The following is a 21482-nucleotide window of genomic DNA, read 5'->3' as shown; positions in this document are numbered from 1 at the left end:
AATTGCGAAGAGTAGGAGATATTAGAATTAGAAGGAAAATTGGGGGGAAACCGATTGCCATCTAGTCAACTTCAACTCGTGGTAACCCACTGTTGCTGGTCCATAGCTCTTTCTGGGACCCTTTGGAAGCAGATTGCCTGGCTTTTCTTCCAAGGTGACACTTGAATGGGTTCCACCCACTAGTCGTTTGGGTAGCTGTAGAGTACGTAACCATCTGACCCACCCAGGGACGCTTAGACACAGTCTAATCTGTTCAACTGATGTTGTCGTTAAGAAAGTGAGACAGAAAATCTAGATTAGTATCTTGAATTCAGTACCTTGAGTCTGTACAAATTCCTGGGTGGTGAAGGGATTGGCAGTTGGTTCTGTAGCCTTCTCTTTATTTATATTTGGTTTTGATGGCTTGGTATTTTTAAACTTTATTCATTGAACATGTTGCCTGTCGATTTAGGAAGGGAAACCCTCAGTGACTGTTATAAAATGAATGATACTAATATAGCTATGTTGCGTAGTTTTTTTATATACAAAAGTATTTTTTAATCATTTTATTGGAGGCTTATACAACTCTTATCACAATCCATACATATATCAATTGTAAAAAGGATATTTTATGCAAAAGCATTTTATACATATTATTTCCTTCTGTACTTGTTTATTTAACCCCCTTGAGTAGGCAGGGTGTGGATTATAATAGCCTCCTCTTGAATGTGAGAAAACAAAAACTTAAAGAGGCTCTGCAATTTGGTCTACCTTACATTGCTACGAATAAATACATGGATCAAGAACTGAAACCAGAAGTTGGTGCCGTCCTATGGCACATCGTAGCACACTGTGATTAAGGCTAGTGGACGCACGAGACCTCACCGGCATACCTTGTTCCTTTATTCGCTATGCTCCATTCCCTAAAAGTCATCCTTCTGTCTTTGAGCAGGATATTTTAATTTCACATGACTTCACAAATATATAAAATTACCATTTTATGAGACCACCATGTGATAATGTTTGACAGCCAGAGGGAAGTAAAACTCTTCCCTCCAAACTGCTTGCACCAGAATATTAGCTATGGTTTTGTTTAATCTTTATTGCAATTTACCTTAGACCTTATAATAGAGAACCTATCTAATGACTAGAGATTGTCATTAAGTAACTAAGTATTTCAAAACTCTTCCACAGGAATGTAGTAAATAGCTACTATTTTCATTTAGTTACGATTTCTCTTGGGCAATATTATCTTGCCTTGGAAAATCCCTCCACAGACAATCAAAACAGAGTAATACTTTTTCATAAAAAAAACAGTTCACTTCATAGAATTTCACGCTTAAACTAACTTTTGGTACATAGGATAGAAATATTTTACAAGTTCTAACACAATGACATTTCAGAATTTTCAACTTTGAGACAGCATTGTGAGATGATCACACTGTTTTAAAAAGGTAATGTAGGGTAGCCTTTTGTTGTGTACCATTAAGTCCGTTCCATGGCCAAGAGTAGAATGCCCCATAGGGCTTTCTAGGCTGTAATCTTCAGTGAAGCAGATAAACAGGTTTTCTCCTATGGAGCCTCTGGGTTGATATGAACCAACATCCTTTCAGTTCACAGCTGAGTGTTTAGCTGTTGTTCCACCAGAGCTCTTTTAGGGCAGCCTAGAAATGATTAGTCACAAGAAAGAGCACTTCTAGCTAGAAAAGGGGGGGCAGATTTTTAAGTTACTAGAACAGTACTTACATGCAGCACACTCTAGGAAAACACAGTTAAATATTCTAGAATGAAAGGGTTAGGTCAATAAAAATATGAGGTTTTTTTCTATAAGAGTATTATTTTACATGGGTTTTAATTTTAAAATAGTTGATACAATTCTGTCAGCTTTGCTGCACATGTCAGTATAAGAGTCTTAGTTTTAAAGCTAAACCAACAGGTGCTCTGTACAGGTACTTAGAAGCTTGGCAAAGTGTCATAATTGTGATAACAATTAAGGGATTGTTTTTCTTTATTAACACTTAACATGGCTCTAGTTTCTTAAAATACAATTTGGTAATATTGTCCATGGGAAATATATTACTGAATTTAGAGTACACTATTACTATATGGGATAGCTTTCTTTAGTTGGACATTTTTAACACAACTAAATCAAATACTGATGAAAATACATGTAAAGAGTGAAAGTGACCAGACTCAACTTAATCAAGCTAAAGCAGAAAATTAGCATTGAATTCCTAAAATGATCGGGGGGGGGGGGGCCGGGAATCATTGCTCAAGTTTCAATATGGAAGGATTCTGTGCCAAATTACTGAGTGATACAGTAAGTCTCAAAAGAAGATGGAAGGAATACACAGAGTCACTGTACCAAAACACACACACACACACACACACACACACACACACACACACACACTGATTGACATTCAACTATTTCAAGAGGTACCAGATGATCAAGAATCAACAATATTGAAGGAAAAGCCCAAGCTGCCCTGAAGGCATTAGCCAAAAACAAGGCTCCAGGAATACCAATCCAGATGTTTTAACAAGCTGATGCAGCATTGAAAGCACCCATTCAGCTATGCCAAGAAATTTGGAAGGCAGATCCTTGTCTGGAAGACATCCATATATGTGACCACCACCACCCCCAAGAAAAGATGGCCAAAAACATACTATGCAGATTATTAAAGAAAATCATTAATATTACATGGAAGTAAAATTTGCTGAAGATCATTTACCATGGTGTAGCAATACATGGACACAGAGCTGATATAAATTCAAAAGAGGATGTGGCGTGAGGGATGTCATTGCTTATGTCAGATGACTCTTGGCTGAAAGCAGATAATACCAGAAAGATGCTTCCTTGTGTTTTTGTTTGTTGACATTGCAAAGGCATTCCACTTGTGTATCAAAACATGTAGAACCTGTGCATGAACTAAGAGGCACTCGTAGGGTCAGAACTAGAAAATACTGCATGATTTATCAGGAAAGGTGTGCATCTGGGTTGTATCTTTTCACCACACTAATTCAATCTCTATGAGCATTCCAGGAGCTTCTCTATAGAAAGAATGTGGCATCAGGATTGAGGAAGGCTTATTAACAACCGTGATGTCTGATGACATAATTTGTTTAATGCTAGTAAGGAGCACTTGCTAATGAAGAACAATGATTTTCAATATGGATTACAATTTAATGAAAAAGGAAACAAAATCGTCAGAAATGGACCAGTTAAACAAAATCATGATAAATGGGGGAGAATAAAAAAAGGTTAAGTATTCCTTTTTGCTTGGAAGCAGCAGCCAAGAAGTCAAATGGCGTATTGTTTGGGCCAAATCAGTCTAAGACCTCTGAAATGCTGAAAAAGCATGTTGCTATCATACCTAAAATGTACCTATCCCAAGCCTTGATCTCTTCAGTAGCTTCCTAGCATATGGACATTGTACGGGAGAATTGATCATTTTGAATTCTCATGTTGGCAAAGCATGTTACTATGTATTACTATGGGTCTCTAGAAGAGCAAACGCCACTGTCTTAGAAGTACAAACAGGATGCTCCTTAGAAATGAGGATGCTGAGACTTTGTGTCACTTAATTTGGACGTGTTATCAGGACGTTGTACTTGGTAAAGTGAGGGTCAACTAAAAAGAGGAAGGCCCTCAAGAAGATGGATTGACACCGTGGCTCTAACAGTGCCTCAAACACAACAGAGATTGTGAGGCTGGTACCCGGCCAGGCAGTGCTTTGTTCCTTGTGCCTAAGGTCTCCAGGGACTGACTTGAGCTCAACTAAGAAGAACAGTAGTGAGTCAGAATTACCTCAGTGGCTGTAGATTTGGCTTTGGTTTTTGATGTCTAAATGGTTAAGCAGTGAATTACTAATTGAAACGTTGGTGGATGGTTTGAACCCCCCGGCGGGCTCCATGGAAGACTAAACTTAGCAATTTTCTCTATACTGTAGATCATAGACTAGGAAATCCAGTGGGATAGTTTTAGTCGATCATTTGAAGTTGCGATGAGCAGCAAATAAGTAGACAGCACACAGCAGCAGCAAGTACTTTTTATTAACTCTTCTTTCCTTTATACTAATATTGAATGTTGCTTCCCCACCCCCCACCCCAATTAAGGAGCTCTGGTGGTGGAGTGGTTACATGCTGAGCTGCTAATACAAGGTCAGCAGTTCAAAACCACCAGACTCTCCACTGGAGAAACACCTGGCTTTCTGCTTCCATAAAGAGTTATAGTCTTGGAAACTCACTGGGGTAGTTCTACCCTGTCCTCTAGGGTCCCTGTGACTTAAGAAACATTTCTTTTTATTTAGAAAATCATTATTGGTTGGTTGATTTTTCTATTTGTCTTCCCCCACCTGCTCCCTACTCCATTTAAAGCACACGTATTTACCTCAAGGGTTACATAGAAATCAAAACTATTTCATTTGCTCATGGGAAACTCACTAGACTTCTCTTATGAGATCTTTTTTAAGGAAAAAAATTTTACCCCTTATTTTATCTTTTATGTACATATCAAGTTTCCTTAAAGCAAGATTTGTCTGGATTAAAGGTTATACTCATTGGGAATAGTTTTAGGCTTTGAAATGAGAATCTATTGCTTTGTAGTGAAGTTTTCATTAAAGTGGCTATAACTCTAGATTGAGATAAATAAGATAAACTACATCAAACTTTGTAGGCACCCTTGCAGGTCAGCAGTTTGGAGCCACCAGCCACTCTGAGGGACAAAGAGGACACTTGCTGCTCCCACAAGGGCAGTTGTATGTATCCTGCCTCATAGGGTGATGGTCAAAGAGTATCAACTTGATGGCAATGATGTTGACATCCATATCTAAAGGCCCCTGGTGGCATAGTGGATTATGCGTTGGCTGTTAACTCCAAGGCCAGTAGTTCAACTCCACCAGCTGAAAGATGAGACTGTTTCCTATGAGTCAATTTTGGTTTGATGGTGGTTGATTTTCATTTTCGTTTTGGTCTATTTAGATCAATTTCTCCTCAGATTTATTATGATTCCCTTAAGTAAATCTATTTAAACTCCTGTATCTTTTAATTTTAAGTCTATTCTTTCCTGATATCTCTTATACATTTTTATAAAATACAGACATTTTAATAAGCTAAGATGATGATGAGCAGGATCCTTTGTGCTGTATAGTGTATTTTATGTTTCAGAGAATTTTCTAATGCACCATCATCTTTACTGTTTCTTCTAATTCTGACGTAGTCATAGCAGGGATTGCGCCCCATTTTATAGCTCCCTTTCCTACTCTAAGCCACTCAACCAGAAGTCAGTTACAGAAACAAATGTATGAAGCTACTGTTATATGTTGGGTAACACAGTAAATCTTTAGGAGGATCTTTCCATGAGCACTGGTATTTCTACTCATAGGTAGGTGTAAAAAGGCATTTTAAATATTCACAGGATAAAAGAGTTAAGATTCATTGGACATCCACTATGTCCCGGCTTTCAGTCTTTATTAAGCCTTGGAATACTATAAAGGAGGTAGTTGAGGAAGAAAAGATCTAGGCGTATATGAGGGGAGCCTTCAAAAAAACTCATGGAAAATTCCATTAGCTTTCATTCCATTTTTTTACAAACTTTTTGAAGCTACCCCCTCTTAAATAATTTGTAAGAGTTCAATATCTAGTGAGTGCTGAGATTATATCCAAAGTTAATTCTTTAGGGTTTTTAAAGCTGGGATTTAATAACCACACAAGGTTAGGCATTCTGGATTTGCTGTTGTTGTTTAATTAGTTAAGTTTTAGAAGAACTTTTTGAGCATAATTGCAGAGTTGATTTTGGGGGGTTAATAAAGCAAGGCTAATGATGAAAAGTTTCTTTACAATCCCCGCACATGTGGTTTACAGAAACTTAAGGACCTAAAGGAATCCATTGCTCTCATTCTATTTTCATACAAATTATCATGATGTAGTTGGCCAAATTCTGCCCTGTGTCTTAAGTCATGTGTTTTAACCTATCACGTAGGACATAAGTACCTTAGCCTGTGACTTATAATATAGACTCTCATAAATATTTACCAAATATTTATGTTGAAACAAGAATGTTACTTTGAGGACTAAGGTATGCCTGACCCAAGTCTTGGGTCCTTGGTTAAATGCCTCCTTGAATAAGGAAGACCGAAGAAAATTCCCTACATTTGAGTTAGGGTGTTGGAGAAGAATATTTAAAATACCATGGACTACCAAAAGAACAAACAAATCTGTCCTGAAAGAAGCACACCGGGAATACTCCTGAGAAGAAAGGATGGTGGGATTTCGTCTCACTTATTTTGGATGTGTAATCTGGAGAGGCCAGTCCCTGGCGAAGGACATCACGCCTGGCAAAGTGGAGGGGCAGTGAAAAAGAGAAAGCCCTGGAGAAATGCGTTGGCACCGTGCCTGCAACCATGAGCTCAAGAATAGCAAACGTGGTAAGGATGGTACAGGACCAGGCAGTGCTTTACTGTTGTACAGAGGGTCACTATGAGTTAACCAACTTGAGGGCTTGTAAGAACAAGGCCATAGGTTTCTAAACTTATTTAGTCTATGGCCTTCTTTTCAGGAAAAAAAATTGTTGTTCAGGGTCTGCCCCCCACCCCAACTATCCCCCGTCAATTAAAAACATTTGCACTATAACTCATAATCCAGGCTGATGTGTAGGTATCTGCTTTCAAAGACCTCCCGAATCATTCCAGTGGTCCCCAAGGGAGTGACATTGCCCACTTTGGGAACCACTGTTCTAGCTGATGGATACACAAAAGTGATAAGACAGACAGAATACAGGTTTTTGTGCAATTTACAATCTCATAGAGACAATAGACATTAAAATTAGCAAGTACGCATATATGTCTAATTATATGCCGACGTATAAATGCATTGTTAGGATTACTTGCTTTAAAGGAGAACTTAAAAGAATTTGACCTTCATAGAAAAACAAGACTAGTCTCCTGGAAGAAAAGAGGCTTGAGATTCAGTCTCTGGGAATTAACTAGAGCATTTGATAACGAAAAGCATTTCAAGCAAAGAGAATCACGTGTTTGGAGCCCAGGAAATCGAAATACTGCAAAAATAGATGGAGTACAACATATGAGGGGCAAGAGTACAAAGTGAACTACCTTCTCCATGAAAATGGAGGAAGGTATTTGAAGGTCATGTGATGCAAGCCTGGTAGGTCACATGAAGGAATTAGTCTTTGGCCTGGGTAGTGGAAAGCCGTTTAATGTTTTTTGTTTATTCTGAAACGTAATAAAGTTGAACTTTCCAAAATATCCCTCTAGCGCTGCAGTATAATAAATAGGCTAGAAGGAGTATGTTGTAGGTGTAGAGTTGTAACTTCCCAGGTAAAGAAGGCGCCATGGAGTGCATTGATGTGAGAGAAGGTACTGAAAAGTGGGTCCATTTAAGAAATGCTTATGGGATGACATACTTGCCGCTTGAATATGAGAATGGATAGTTCCCACGGAGGCTTTATTTGTCCACTGGAGTGTGGGGGCTTTCAATCACTGAGCTCGAGGTCACTAGATGAAGACTGGCTGTGTGGGGTATGACCATGAGCTACTTCCAAGATTCACTTCCGAGTCTTCATCTAGATACTCCTGTTAGAGGATTATATGTATCTTAGGCTGAATTTTCTTGAGAAATACAACCAGTGACACCCATGTATGTAAAAGCAAGACTTTATATCAAAGAATTTTATATCAAGGAGGAGGCCCAGCTCAGCCCAACTCAAGTCCATGGGTATGAGGCAAGTTGAAGCCTCTTCAGACTCACTCATGTGGCTGCCAGCCAATGAAGCAGGAAGGCAAAGTGAGAAGCTAAGAGACCACAGGCCCCTGGGCGCAGTCATGTGAACCCAACAGCCGGCAAACCATTGCAGGGCACTGACCGCCCTCAGGGACAGCACACAACACTGGACCTCCTGAGAGCCAGATGCAGAGTCCAAGGAAGCCGAAGAAAGGGGAAGCAACAAAGGAGAGGAAAGTTTTCAGTGCCTTGGCTTATTAAAAAGGCCACACCCCAAAGGCGTCATCATCAGGCTATGACGAGATAAAGAGGTTGATCCCCACCCTCCCTCCACCCAGGTACCATCAAGCTGACATAAAGTATATAACCATTACATTAGGTTTGGAGTTTGCCATATATTTTTACTTCGTCATTCCGTCCTCCTTCCTTTGTTATGTGATTCTTCAAGTCCCTGTAAGAAAACAGGTACAGTTCACATTGAAAATGTTCAGTGCAGAAGATTGAAGACCTAAGTTAATTCAGATTTTCACTGATAATCCATTTAGACAAATGCTATCAAACAGGATTTTTGCAGTTATGAAACACTTCCTTCTTTATTGCTATTGTCTATTACTGTAGCCACTAGTATTCTCATAAAATGTGCCTATAATGCTTAATATGTGGCTAATGCAAATGAGAAATATAACTTTTAATATTAATTAAACTTAAATATCCACATGTGACCGGCGACTTCCATATTGGATGTCATAGATTTAATCTTCTATATACAAGATCCACGACAGTATAAACATAAAAATCATTACTCTGAGTCCAAAGAAAAAGCTTATGTCTAATAATAAAAAATGTTATAAGCTTCAATGACTTTTCCTTCTGAAAGGTACATTGTAGGAGGTTTTAGTTAGAACCGCAAGCTTGGTCCTGTCCGTTATGTAGATGTTATAGTCCTTGACTTCACGTGAAATCCTGTACATTTCACTGCCTATAGTTGAACAAAGGAGCCGTGGTGACACAGCAGTTAAGTGCTTGTCTGCTGACTGAAAGGCTGCCAGTTTGAACTCACTAGTAGCTCCGCGGGAGAAAGATGTGACGCTCTGTTTCTATCAAGATCACAGCCTTGGGCATCCTATGGAGCAGTTATGCTCTTTCCCATAGGGTTGCCACCACTCAGAATCCATTTGGAAGTTTAACAGTGTGGGCGGGGGAAAGGGATTAAGGATCAGTGAGAAGGAATCAATGTGGAACTTTGTATCTGCAGAGGTTTTAGTTCAAATGCTTCTTCTCTAAGGGTTTATTTTGCAAAACAATAAAAGAAATAAAGAAGAAGAATTCCCTTTCTCTGCAGCATTACCAATCACAGCTGCTGTACTTGAAAGAGCACTGTAGTGAGGGCTTAAGACTGAAATGGATGCATTTGAATTATGTTGTTCAGTCACTGCCTATGAGTCGATTCTGACTCCTAGGAACCCTGTAGAACAGGATAGAACTGCTCTGTGAGGTTCACAGATTATAGCTCTGCATGAGAACAGAAAGCTTCATCTTTCTCCCTCGGAAGGGCTAGTCACCCCAAACGGCTGATCTTGTCGGAGTGGTTAACAGCCCAACACATAATCGCTATGCTATCCAGGCTCCTTGAATTCCGTTGTTAGTGAAGAAGGTTGAATATATTGTGGATTGCCAAAGAATGAATAAATCTATTTTGGAAGAAGTATATCCAGAATTCTTAGAAGCAAGGCTGGCGGCGAGGCTTCATCTCACATTCTTTGGGCATGTTATTTGGAGGGGACCATTACTCAGAGAAGGACATAGTGCTTGGTAATGGTGCAGATGAGGGAAAAGGAGGGCGCTTTCAATGAGGGCACTTAGCACGGTGCTTGTAACAATGGGCTTAAATATACCTGTTGGGAGGATAGCACAGAACCTAGAACATTCTTTTATGCATAAGGTCACTATGAGTCAGAACCAATTTGATGGCCCCTAACCATAGCAATATTCCTGTTATCAGGAGTCCCTAAGTGGTGCAAACAGTTCACAGCTTTGATTACTGATTACATTGTACCCCTTCAAAATATGTGTCAACTTGATTGGACCATGATTCTCTGCTTAGGTGGGGAGGTAATGACGTAATGTGGCAGTTAGGTATTGATGTAAATATACTCCATGAGGTGATCTACTCTGATGATTCATGATCTGATGCCATGTAAAGGTAGTTTCCCTAGAGCAGTGGTTCTCAACCTTCCTCATGCTGCAACCCTTTAATATAAGGCCTCATGTTGTGGTGATCCCCCAACCATAAAATTATTTTTGTTGCTACTTCTTAACTGTCATTTTGCTGCTGTTATGAATTGGGCGATCCCTGTGAAAGGTCGTTCGACACCCCCCTCCCCCCCAAAAAATAGGGTTGCGCATGCGACCCGCAGGTTGAGAACCGCTGCCCTAGAGTGTCGCTTGTGTTGCCTTTCAGCTTCTAAGAGATGGAAAAAGAAAAGGGAGCAGAGGGTTAGGGCTAGGTGACACTCAGTCACCACTGCCAATCACGTGGACCTGCGACACCGTAGAAGGTCCTGGGTAGAACGAGAAAGAAATACCAAGCAGGAGCAAAAAAACAAACCAAACTCCAGTTTTCAAAAAAGACCGGACCTACTGGACTGATAGACATTCACGGGCCCCTCGAGACTATTACAGTAAGATACTTATTTAAACTTAGAACTGAAGCTACCCCCAGATGTCACCTTTCAGACAAATCATATATTGGCTGATAAAATAAACAATAACAACCTTGCAGAATGTGCTTCCTTAAGTAATCAACTGTAAGAGAACACACAGTCAGCATTACTCAGAAGCAAAGATGCCAAGGCAATAGGTTCAGGGAAACTAGATGGATGGAAATGGAACAAACAGAATGGAAATATTGAGAATGCTGATACATTATGAAGATTGTAGCCAATGTCAGAACAATTTGTGCCAAAATTGTTACATAGGAACCTAATTTGCTGTGTAAAGTTTACCTAAAGTACAATTTCCTTCATCCAAGTTAAAATTCAGAGGGCAGAGGAAAGATGTCATGTTTCAGAGGAACTGCAGTAAATATTTGTTTCTTGTTAGTTGATCTCGTAATGAACCTAGGTGGCATTAACTTACACCAGTAACTGTCTGTCCCTTCCTCATGGTGGAATCTGGCGTGCCGGGATCGTCACCGTCCACAGGGTTGAGACGTGTTCCAGAAAGCGCATGGGGAAGTCCTTGTTATTAGCGAAGCTGCTTACCATGGGGCTTCAAAAAGTTGGTGGCAAAGTCAAATTAAAGGATAACAGACTTTTCCCATAGACCGTATAAAGCTGCCTTATTTCCAGGCCACAGTACCACAGAGTCACAGGGTTCCAGTTCCGGGAAATGTGTTATTACAGTATAAGCCACTTGCTCTCCTGCAATATAGCGTGATGAAAAGACACCACAGTCAACTGGCTTCACATCTGAGCTTTTGTACGTTGGACGCATTATCAGGAAAGACCTATGCTTAGAAAAGCACATCACGCCTATTGAATTAGAGGGTCAGTGGAAAGGAGGAGTCCCCCTCCCCCAGTGAGATGGATTGAAATAGTGGCTACAGCAATGGGCTCAAATATAACAATTGGGAGGATGGTTCCAAGGGGCCCTGTTGTGTTGTTACTCATAGTGGTGCCTAGCAGCAACAAGGCTTTTGTCTGTAATCTGGAACATGAGAGTAAGATTATCTTGTAGAGTCATAATAAATGCAAATGTCTAAAAGATGGTTGGTATATAGTGGTATTCAGTGTAATTTTTGAAATAACAAAATAGTAATAACAGCAGTCATTGTAAGACTAATTGTATTCCCTCTAATTGTGGAATTTTAATAGTTAATTTGTCACATTGTCTCTCATTTTCTTAATCCTATTGTTGACAATTAGATTTCAGGCAGAGGTCTAGGCAAATAGCTAATGATAACAATCACCCTGGGGGGGAGGTGGGGGTAATTCCAGATAGGTCAACATTTAAGCCCCATGGGCTAAGGAAACCTTGTGGATGGACTTGGAGCCATATGGGAAGGGAATGAGTCGATCTGCAATGCCTTCTGTATATTTGATGATGTTATTGAACTTGCCGTCAGCCACAGTTCAGGTCATTTTCACTGTGGAGAGATGAGTCCATGGTACCTTCTGCGCTCCAGAATTCCTGGGAAGGGCTTTTGTGTGATTGTTCATGGACCGTAGCCAGAGGACTTAATATTCTTGTCGATGAAGCATTTTTTAAAACTCCAACAATCAAAAGGTCATAATTTGTTGTAATGATGCTGTAATTAAGTTGTGGTAAATGATAGCATTTGTACATTTTATAACCAGAATTGATTCGTAAAATGAATATAGTCCCAGCAGTTTATGTTAACATAATTAAATGGAAATGTAATTCTAACCCAGTTTGCTTATTAAATTGAAAATTACTGGGTTATGAGCGCCCTTACATTTCTGTCAAAATTGGTGTAAGTCTCGAATTACACAAAAGATCCATTAAACTAAAGCATATTTCAGGCCCTGTTGCTGGGGAAGCATGCATTTTGTCGCGCACGCGCAGATTGGTCCTGTGATTGCCACTCTTGGGTAGGTTCTCCTCGCTAACTGCTGCTCTCTTTCCTCTGCAGCCATTGGTTTAGCCCTGGGGCTAGGACAGAGCATGGCCAGGTAAGAAACACTCCAATCCGGAAGGAAGTTGCTCCGGCTCTTTCCAATATTTAACTGTCCCCCTTCAGGGTAGTAGATCAGCTTTATGTGAGAGGATATAAATCCCCAGCTTATTTTAAAAGGAGTTAATTGAGCCAGAACCCAATTCGCTGACCAAATGAACAGTCCTGGGTTAGCATCAGAGAGCTCCTTTCCCTCCACCTTCCCCGTCACACCTGCAACCTCCATGAGAAAAAAGGCTCTTGCTGGTCAGATCTGAAGTGACATCTGTTTTGTTTTGTTTGTTTGTTTGTTTCAAAAAAGTTCAGGTCTCAAAATAGTACGTACGCTTACAAAATTGATTTGTTGTAACTCTTTAGGTCAGCCAGTGAGAGAATCTTTGAGGCTTAGAAGGTGACACTAGTTTTGGGTTGTTGTTTTGGGAGGTTTTGGGGGGGGAGGGGGGACAGGGAGAAACAAGTTTTCGTTATATTGCTAGATGAGTTGTGTTTTTTTAAATCTCTTATTAGTACGCCTGGCAGCACAATGGTTACTTGACTAAGCAACACTTGACATTCATTTCATTTAATGTTGGCCTATAAAACACATAGCCTAACTCTCTTTGTCCCCAGAATATGCGCGTTCTCTCCCTGACACCTGGTAAAATGTAGAGTTTATGTTTGGGGTAAGGAGTCCTAGTGGCATGGCAGGTTATTCTTTGGGCCGCTAACTGCAAGGTCAGCAGTGTGAACTCACCAGGCACTCCTTGGGAGAATGATGAGGCTTCTGACTCCCATAAAGAGTTACAGTCTCCGAAACCCAACGGGGCTGTTCCAGTCTGCCCGCTGGGACCATCGGGAGTTGCGTTGGGTTGATTTGTGGTACGTTGAAAAGCATATATATTGTGCAGAAAGTTTGCATCTTCCCAATTTTTTTTTATTGACCATTATAAAAACTTTTTTTTTTTTCAAGTGAATCGAGTATTGTACCTAAGAAAGTTCCCCTTTAAAATGCTTGGGGATGACAAACCCAAACCACAAAGGGCACTGGGGGAAAGCAGTACACAGGGAGTTGTTCTAGTTGATGCCGATTGGTTACATTGTAATATTGGCAATATTTCATTTCTGAAGCTAGGTCCTGAGCTAACAGTTATGTGCATGTTTCAGAATGCCCATTACTTAACAAAAAGAAAAGGTGCTAAGGGCTTCATTATAAGCTATATTTCTTAGCATCCATGACCACAATAAAAGAAAAACATCTTGTGAAATTAGTTTTGATGAATTTTTTATAAACTTACCTTTTTCAGTGACAGTGATTTGTCTCTTTAGAAAGCCTTCTTACCTAAGTAATGGAAAACATGTACCATTATGTACATACATTTGGAAATTAACTAGGCTAAGAAAAGTTATGCCTATGGTATTTTTCTCTTATTCATTATATATAATGCAAAATTAGAACTTTCTTCTTTTCCATGTAATGCATATCCTTTTTTATAGTGTTATACTGCCTATGATGAGATTCTACTCGAAGTAGCAAGTTATCTCAGGATATATTTTACCCAAAAATATAATGTTTTAAAATAAAGCTTATTCTCTATGCCTCAGAATTTGAGAAAGGCTGGTTATTTTAAAAATATTTGTTAGAGATTACAGTATACCTGGTTGCTTTCAACCAAGCTGACTTCTGCAGCTAAAGATGAACAAATAGCTGTGACCTTAGGTCGGAAGGGTTCTGGTGGTGCAGGGGGTTACCCGCCAGGCTGCTAGCCCCGAGAAAGAAGTGACAGTCCACTTCTGTAACTGTCCGCAGCCTTGGACAGCTGTGGGGCAGCTCTGTTCTGCCCTCTAGGGTCACTATGAGTCAAAATCTACTCAAAGACATTGGTTTTTATTGTTGTGGTTGCTTTTATAATAATAACATACATCAGTCTTTTACTTAAACTTTGATATTCTGCCCTGGTTTTTGTTTGTTTCCATTTTACCTAGATGGATTATTAATTAATAAACATATGTATATAAATATACATGCACAGATTTTATGTGTTGGTGGATAGTAATTCCTGACAACCTTAACTACTGTTAATAGTCACTGGGTGAACCTGATGCAAATGATGAAACACAAGACCAGGGCCAAGTATAAACTCCTGCAATCTACTGGATTGAATGGTGATGACGTGGGTGAGCTCCCATGACAACCTGTCAAGAGGGAAATGATGATACCAGCCACTTCTTTTAAAAGCTTGGCCCGTACTGTTTCCTTTCTTTTTCTTCCTGTTTTAAATGCTAAACCTCTCTTTCTATTCTATGCACCTTTCGTATACATTCATTAGATAACTATTACTTATCAACTATGACCTAGTGCAGTGGTTCTCAACCTGTGGGTCACGACCGCTTTGGAGGCCAAACGACCCTTTCACAGGGGTAGCCTGATTCATAACAGTAGCAAAATGACAGTTATGAAGTAGCAACGAAAATGATTTTATGGTGGGAGGTCACCACAACATGAGACACTGTATTAAAGGGTTGCCGCATTAAGAAGGTTGAGAACAACTGATCTACAGTGAACCCTCGTTTATCGCGGTTAATCGGTTCTAGACCCTACCATGATAAATGAAATTCCGCGAAGTAGGATTCCTTATTTGTAAATCAAATATTTTCGTAGTTAGAGCATAGAGGACATGAAAAAACACCCTTTAGTCACCATTACACTCATATTACCCAATTTATTAAACGAAAAAGGGAAAATACAGTAAAACATTTTGGACATTACAATTACAGTAGTGGGTTTTCTGCTAGATGTTGGAGATAATTGTGTATACAAAACAACATAGCTTTTCTCCTGAGGTGGTTCTAGCCTTGTGTGAGAAACCAGTGATTGTAATACACGGGCAAATGTTTGAGAAGCCCTAGAGTGGGCGCTGTGGAGGCATCAAAGTACAAATGCCAGAGTCTGTAAGTGGTGGAAGAGCAGGAGAGGCATCCACGGGAAGCATCTGTCTCTCCCTCCCTCCTCTCTTTCTCACCATCTCTCTCTCTCTTCTTCTGCTCGCTCTTTCTCTGTCTTTCCATTCCTAACCTTTGCCTTCTTGAGCATCCTATGGTTGGACATTTTGACCCCGGTGTACCAGTATCTTCATGAGTCTTCGTTCATAGTGTAGATGACTGAGTTCTCCTTTTAAGGTTGAAGCTCCGAGAGGAGGTTGTGAGGAGACTTGAAATCATCCTTTTACACATAGGAGAGGCACTGCCAGAAGACATCTTCCTGACCTGGCATGCTGTAGTAGCATGAGGCAGTGAAGAGAGGATGGCTGTGGAATAAGAATGTTTTTCTTTTCTTCTTCCTTCCCTTTTTGGGATTTTAAATCTGTTTTTTAAAACAATGGCTTACTTTTTCTTTTTTTTTTTTGCCTTTTCTATACACTTAAAACCCTCATCCACACATTCCACAAAGTATCATACTGGTTCTAGTTCAACTCATTAGTTTTTTTGTTTTAAATTGTGGACCTTTTGTAAACATCACATTGTGTACTAAGTTGTGTGTGTATGGATTTAAGGGTAATTCTTATATGAGACATTTTTTTTAAATTACACCTGAAAATCATTAAATAAGCAAATTGCATCTCCATTTGGCTTATATTAGCGATCTGAAATTGGCAGACAAGAAGCACCTCGCACCATATTCAGAAGTTCTGTTTTTAATCTAACTTGGTATTAAGTCAGAATCCTGAAATAGGCCCTCCCTGTGACGCTGGTAGAAGTTCAAGGAGACAGGCTATCGATGAGAAAGGTTCCTCCGAGCCTCTTTGGGGAGCGACCTTCACTAATTGAGGCAGGGGCCAGGAGTCTTGTTTCTTTTTATTGGAGATTCAAGACCAGTTTCCTGCATTATATTTTTTCTTTAGTACTTAGAAGCACAACAAAATCATTTTGAATATCTTTAAAATAAAAACATAGTTTCTGTTGTTCTTGGAACACTCTAGATTATATAATCTGTTTTGGCCTGTACAAGATCAAGGAGAAATATTGACTTGTCAGATTCAAGACCCAGAGATTTGAGTCTGAATTTTTTTCTAAGTTTGACTTTTAAGTTAGAAGACTTGTAGTTACTCGACTTTATAATTACGTTGATAAAGAAAGATACATTTTGCGAAGGTTTTCTTATCTGGGTCTCTTAAGTTCCAATATTTGTCTCTGTGATGTACAAAGACCATGAGAAGCATATATCTGAGGAAGAAAGAAGTCCTTATTGAACCTAATAGAAGGAGGAGGCTCAGCATCATGGTGCGTTAATAGGTGGTAGATTTGGCCATTGTAGCTATATTTAAAAAGAATCAATACAGCTTCCAAGTTAGAACACTGTGTTTTCAATTTTGAATCCTTTGTTTTTATAAAAACGATGGAAATAGTGTTACAATATCTATCTTAAAATTTTTAAAGTTACTTTCCTGCTCTTTATTGAAGATAGCAGTAAGATCCGTCACGTCACGTTACCCGTAGTTATCTGTGTCACAAATGTTGGTTTATATATTTATTTTTTCAAAAGACACTAGACCTAGAACTTTCAAAGCAATTATTTCTCTTTTAATTTTCAGAAACAATTTAGTGTTTATGGTATGAACTGCTTCTAAATTGAAACACTTTCAGATTCATGGGCTTAAGATAAATGGTTGTTCTTTCCTATAAGTAGTCGTAATAATGAGATATGGCTTCAGCTGCACATCAGATAACAAATCGCACTTCCCGTTTCCCTATCTCACATATTCATCCAACACATATCCATTGAGCACAAAATGGTTCCAGATACTGTGTTGGACTCTGGAGATGAAGGCAGATTGAATAATGTAGCCTAAGGCCAGAGGTGAATGAGAACATGGTCCACACCTTAAGCCAAAAAAGTTCCCTGTGGCTAGATGAGGTTGGGGTGGAGGAGGAACATAGTAATTTACGATTTGATTGATGTAATCAAATTATGAAGTGCCATGGGAGCCATGTGCAACATTTTGGGCTTTATCCAAAGGAGAAAGGGAAATTGAAGAAAGCTGGGGAGGAATACAATCAGGTCTACATTTTGGAAAGATCACCCTGGCAGCAGTGTGGAGAATGGTTTCTTTGGGAGCTCCCCTGGAGGCAGGAAGGCAGTTTAAGAGGCCAAAGCAGGTGAGAGAAAATGACTGTCTGGATTTGGCTTATAATGATGGGGATGGAAGGAAGTTGGGCAGCGGGTATTTTAAGAGAACTTGAAGATGTGTTCTTTTAATTAAGTCGTTCCTGAAGGGATGGATAATCAAAGCACCTTCTTGATGACTGAAGTCTATTCCTTCTCAAAGACATCTAATACTGCTAATAAGAGATTTTAAATGATGTCATTAAACAGTTCAAAGAAATTGTCCTTCATTAAAGGGTATTGATATTGACACTGTTCAGACAGTACCCACCGATACCCCCCAATTTGTACTTATGGTGATAAAGAACAGTGGGCTGTGGCATTTCAGCTAGTTCCTTAGCATTTCCTCTAAGACAGTCACAGAGCTCAATGCTGTTTACATGGTTTGTCTTTTTAAGCGCAGTAGCCTGATGGGTAGATAGCATTAACTCCATTTCACAGGTAAAGACGGGATTAGAGAGGTGCAGTACTTTGTCTAAGGTCACACAGCTCGTACATGCTAGAGATGTATGGGATTAGAATCCACACCAACCTTACAGTAGTACTTCTAAGACTTTTATTTTGTACACATTAATTTTGAATATGCTGCACATCTCCCAGTCTTGCATGTATTCCTATTTCTATTTCTGCATAAACAAGATAAGTTGCAATTCGAGTAAACACGTAGTGAAGAGTATTGACTGGTTTTTTGTTTTGTATTGTTTTCCCAGTTAGTGCAAAGTAAGTGTGAAAGGAGGTGGATGGTAAAGTATTTTGAGGAAGCAATGAAATATCTATAGTTTTACTCATTACATATTTCCAAATCAATAATTTCTTTGAAAAGAGAAGTTATCTAAATGTGTTCCTTTACCCTGTTTAGTTAGTGGGCACCGAGGGAATACTATTAACTCATTTCTATCAGCGTAGTTGGTAAAGCTTTAAAAAATAAAAAATCACATAGCTGCATACAATGATAGAGGTGGTTGCCTAGAGGACTTGCGTTGCCTTAACCCTGGCCACTCTAGGGACCCAGAGCTAGATCCAAGGTCTGGCACGCTCCAGGCCCGCGCTGCTGTCAGTGAGAGGAGTTGTGACCAAGTACTGAGTAGGCAAGCCCTAGCAATTTTGCATTGGCATATCTATCAAGGGTACTAAGTAACCTTTCCTTTAGTAGAAAGCAATATGAAATGGAATGCAAGTAAACTATTTGGGGTCCATTTGATTGAGGATATTTTTCTACTTGTAAAATGATATAATGAAAATATCTTTGTTTCTACAACTTTGTCTTAACGATTTGTGTAGCATCAGCTTCTGAGAGATAACCGAGCTGAAAGAGGACACAAGAAAAACTCTTCTGTGAAAACAGCCAGCAGGTAAGAACTTCAGAATTACATACATTTAATTCTTGTTACATCGTGTGTCTTTCCTCCCCAGACAAATGTAAATGTGGTCAATTGCAGCTTGGGTTACTTGTGGCTCTCAAAGGCCTGGCTGAAATCTTTTATGGGCAGGTTTCTAGAATGTATGTACCTAAGGATTAGTGGTAAGGAATAGAAAGTTGCTATTTTATATATTTTTAACTAAATGATTAAATCTTAAAAAGGAAAAAAAAACCCAAAATGTATAGAGTTATAGATAGATCAGAATTGAAAATATTTTATGTTCACATGTAGACCTTATTAGAGCATTCTATGTATTTATTTTGGTGACATGTAAATAAGTGAGATTGATGAAGAAACATTCCTTTGAAAAGAATGCTTCTACAGCATGTCATGGGAACCACAGCCTCCGCTCTCCTCAGAGCAGGAAGACAAGAGTGTCTGGGTACCACTCCCAGCAGCTCTGAGCAGTCCACAATGGGACTAGAGGAAGCGGGGAGGTGGGGGGGCGGGCTATTGAATAAAGTTCAGTATCATCAAAAGACCAGACTTACGATTTTAATGGAGACTGGGAGAACCCTCCTTTGTGGGTCTCAGGAACCCTTCTTGTCTGGACTAAACCCATCCTGCGGTTCATCTCTCAGCCAAACAGTCAATGGGCCTAGAAAGTGAATCATAGCATCACCGAGGAGGGAGGGCTCCCCTCAGTGCAGTCAGCTAACACCCAAAGGGCAGTATTTGTTCAAAAACAAAATTCCGAAGCCAGAAAGGGGTGGGAAAGATGGACGAATGGAAGCGGGGAGGATGGAGAAAGGTGCTGTTACATAAGGGGACTGAAACCCTTGTCACTCCACAAAATGTGTGTAACAGAAAACTGATGTACTCGGTAAACTGTTTTCCAACCGACATTTAGAAACAAAACAAAACAAAAAAACCTTTCTGGGTCCTGGCTTATTTTTATATTCCTGACCCACCGGTACCATTTTCTCTGTAATATAAAGAATTTACCCTACTTTAATAGTTTAGGAAATATATTTCTCAATTTTTACATGTGGTATTTTTAAAGATGATTTAGATGACAGTGGTTGGCCTTCTTGTCAGAATATTGAGAACTACTGCACTGAAATTTATACTTCATTTATGTCCATTTTTAACCAGACAGAATGACTGACCCACGCAGCCAGGATACACCCCATGGCTGTACATTGCTGGTGCACTAGCCCTGTGCTTCTAAAGCAAGCAGTAGAGCTGGGCAGTACCACGTTGTACAACAAAGTAATTCCAACTGAGAATCCCGACTGTCTGAAGAAGCAAATGAAAACCCCAGCTTCCTTAATTTAAAGTTGAATTCGTTGCTGTCAAGTTGATTCTGACAGGTAGTGACAACATGACTGAGTAGAACTGTCCCCATAGGGTGTCCAAGGCTGTAAATCTTTACGTAAGCTGCCTTCCAAGGTGGCGCTGGTTGCTCAAACCTCTGCCCTTTTAGGTAATTGCCAAACATTTTCCCACGGTATCACCAGGGCTTCTATCAGCAAACCAGGGAGTCAACAATTGGTAAGCCAATAGTGAAATAATTCACCCTCAGTGATAGTCAACAGAAACAATAGGTTTACCCCTAATTTTGTCATATCCTAAAATAATGTGCAAATTATAAAATAATTATGGATGAAAATTTATAGAAATAAAATTAGTAAAGAAACAAATTGCTATTAAAATAATAAGATAGAATTAGAAAAATAACAAAATGTAGTTCTGAGATACAGGATTGTTTGAAAGCGAGAACTAGGGTGAATTGAGAGAGAGCTAGCTGAACAGTTCAAGGGAGCACAGAATTGAAGGAGATACAAATATGAAAGAGTGTTTAAGAAACACAAGGACAAAGGCATAAGATGTATTTAATCAGAATCCTTGATAGGGAGAATAGAGAAGCTGAAATTTGAAGAAATGTTACCAGATGTTGACAGATCCAATAGCTACCTGAAACACATTAAATACGTAATTCGATATCCACACTGAGAAGTATATATATATTTTTTTTGTTAGTGTAGTAATTGCTTTATTCTGACAAGAGCGTCCATATGTTATAATATAAGCAGAGTTCTTTCATTAGCCAATTCAAATATAAGCATGCCCCATGCATAAATATATTCAGATTATTATAATTCCATGAATATTTATATATTTATAAAATTATTGATGAAGTTCTATAGATTTTCTTCCCATAATTGTCAGAAATAATTGGTCAGCAAAAAGACACATTGAAAGGTATGATGTTGCTGTAAGAAAATTACCCTTTTACTGGTAACTCTGGAAAACAAGTTTGTCAGGTTTCTGTACTTCTTCAATTTCTTGAGTTCAACCTTGCTTCCATGGCCTTGCATGATGAGTGTTGAGGTCCCGAGACAGCAGAACTAAGCTAGTGTGTGCATTGAGATGACGTCATTAATTTACAACTCTTTTTTCCAATACACTCAATTGGTGTGTGATTCAAAATAATACAATCATTTCAAAAACTTACTTAATTGACTTTGTACAATTATTCAATTAAAATTGTCAGTATACTTTC

The 21482-nt window shown here is 39.2% G+C and overlaps 1 protein-coding gene across 1 annotated transcript in view; it reads left to right on the top strand.

Moving 5' to 3' along the window:
- GPATCH2 (G-patch domain containing 2) overlaps positions 1-21482 on the top strand; it is a 192167-nt gene that overhangs the window by 128754 nt on the left and 41931 nt on the right. Inside the window, exons 7-8 of the mRNA XM_004700146.2 lie at positions 12374-12413; positions 18837-18907. Of these exons, the coding sequence (XP_004700203.1) occupies positions 12374-12413; positions 18837-18907 (111 nt within the window). The remainder of the gene's footprint in view (positions 1-12373; positions 12414-18836; positions 18908-21482) is intronic.

This window comes from Echinops telfairi, unplaced genomic scaffold, assembly GCF_000313985.2.
Source record: "Echinops telfairi isolate 266 unplaced genomic scaffold, ASM31398v2 ScPeMD7_7424;HRSCAF=8462, whole genome shotgun sequence".
Lineage (NCBI taxonomy): Eukaryota > Metazoa > Chordata > Mammalia > Afrosoricida > Tenrecidae > Echinops > Echinops telfairi.
This window is presented reverse-complemented; position numbering and strand designations above follow the sequence as displayed.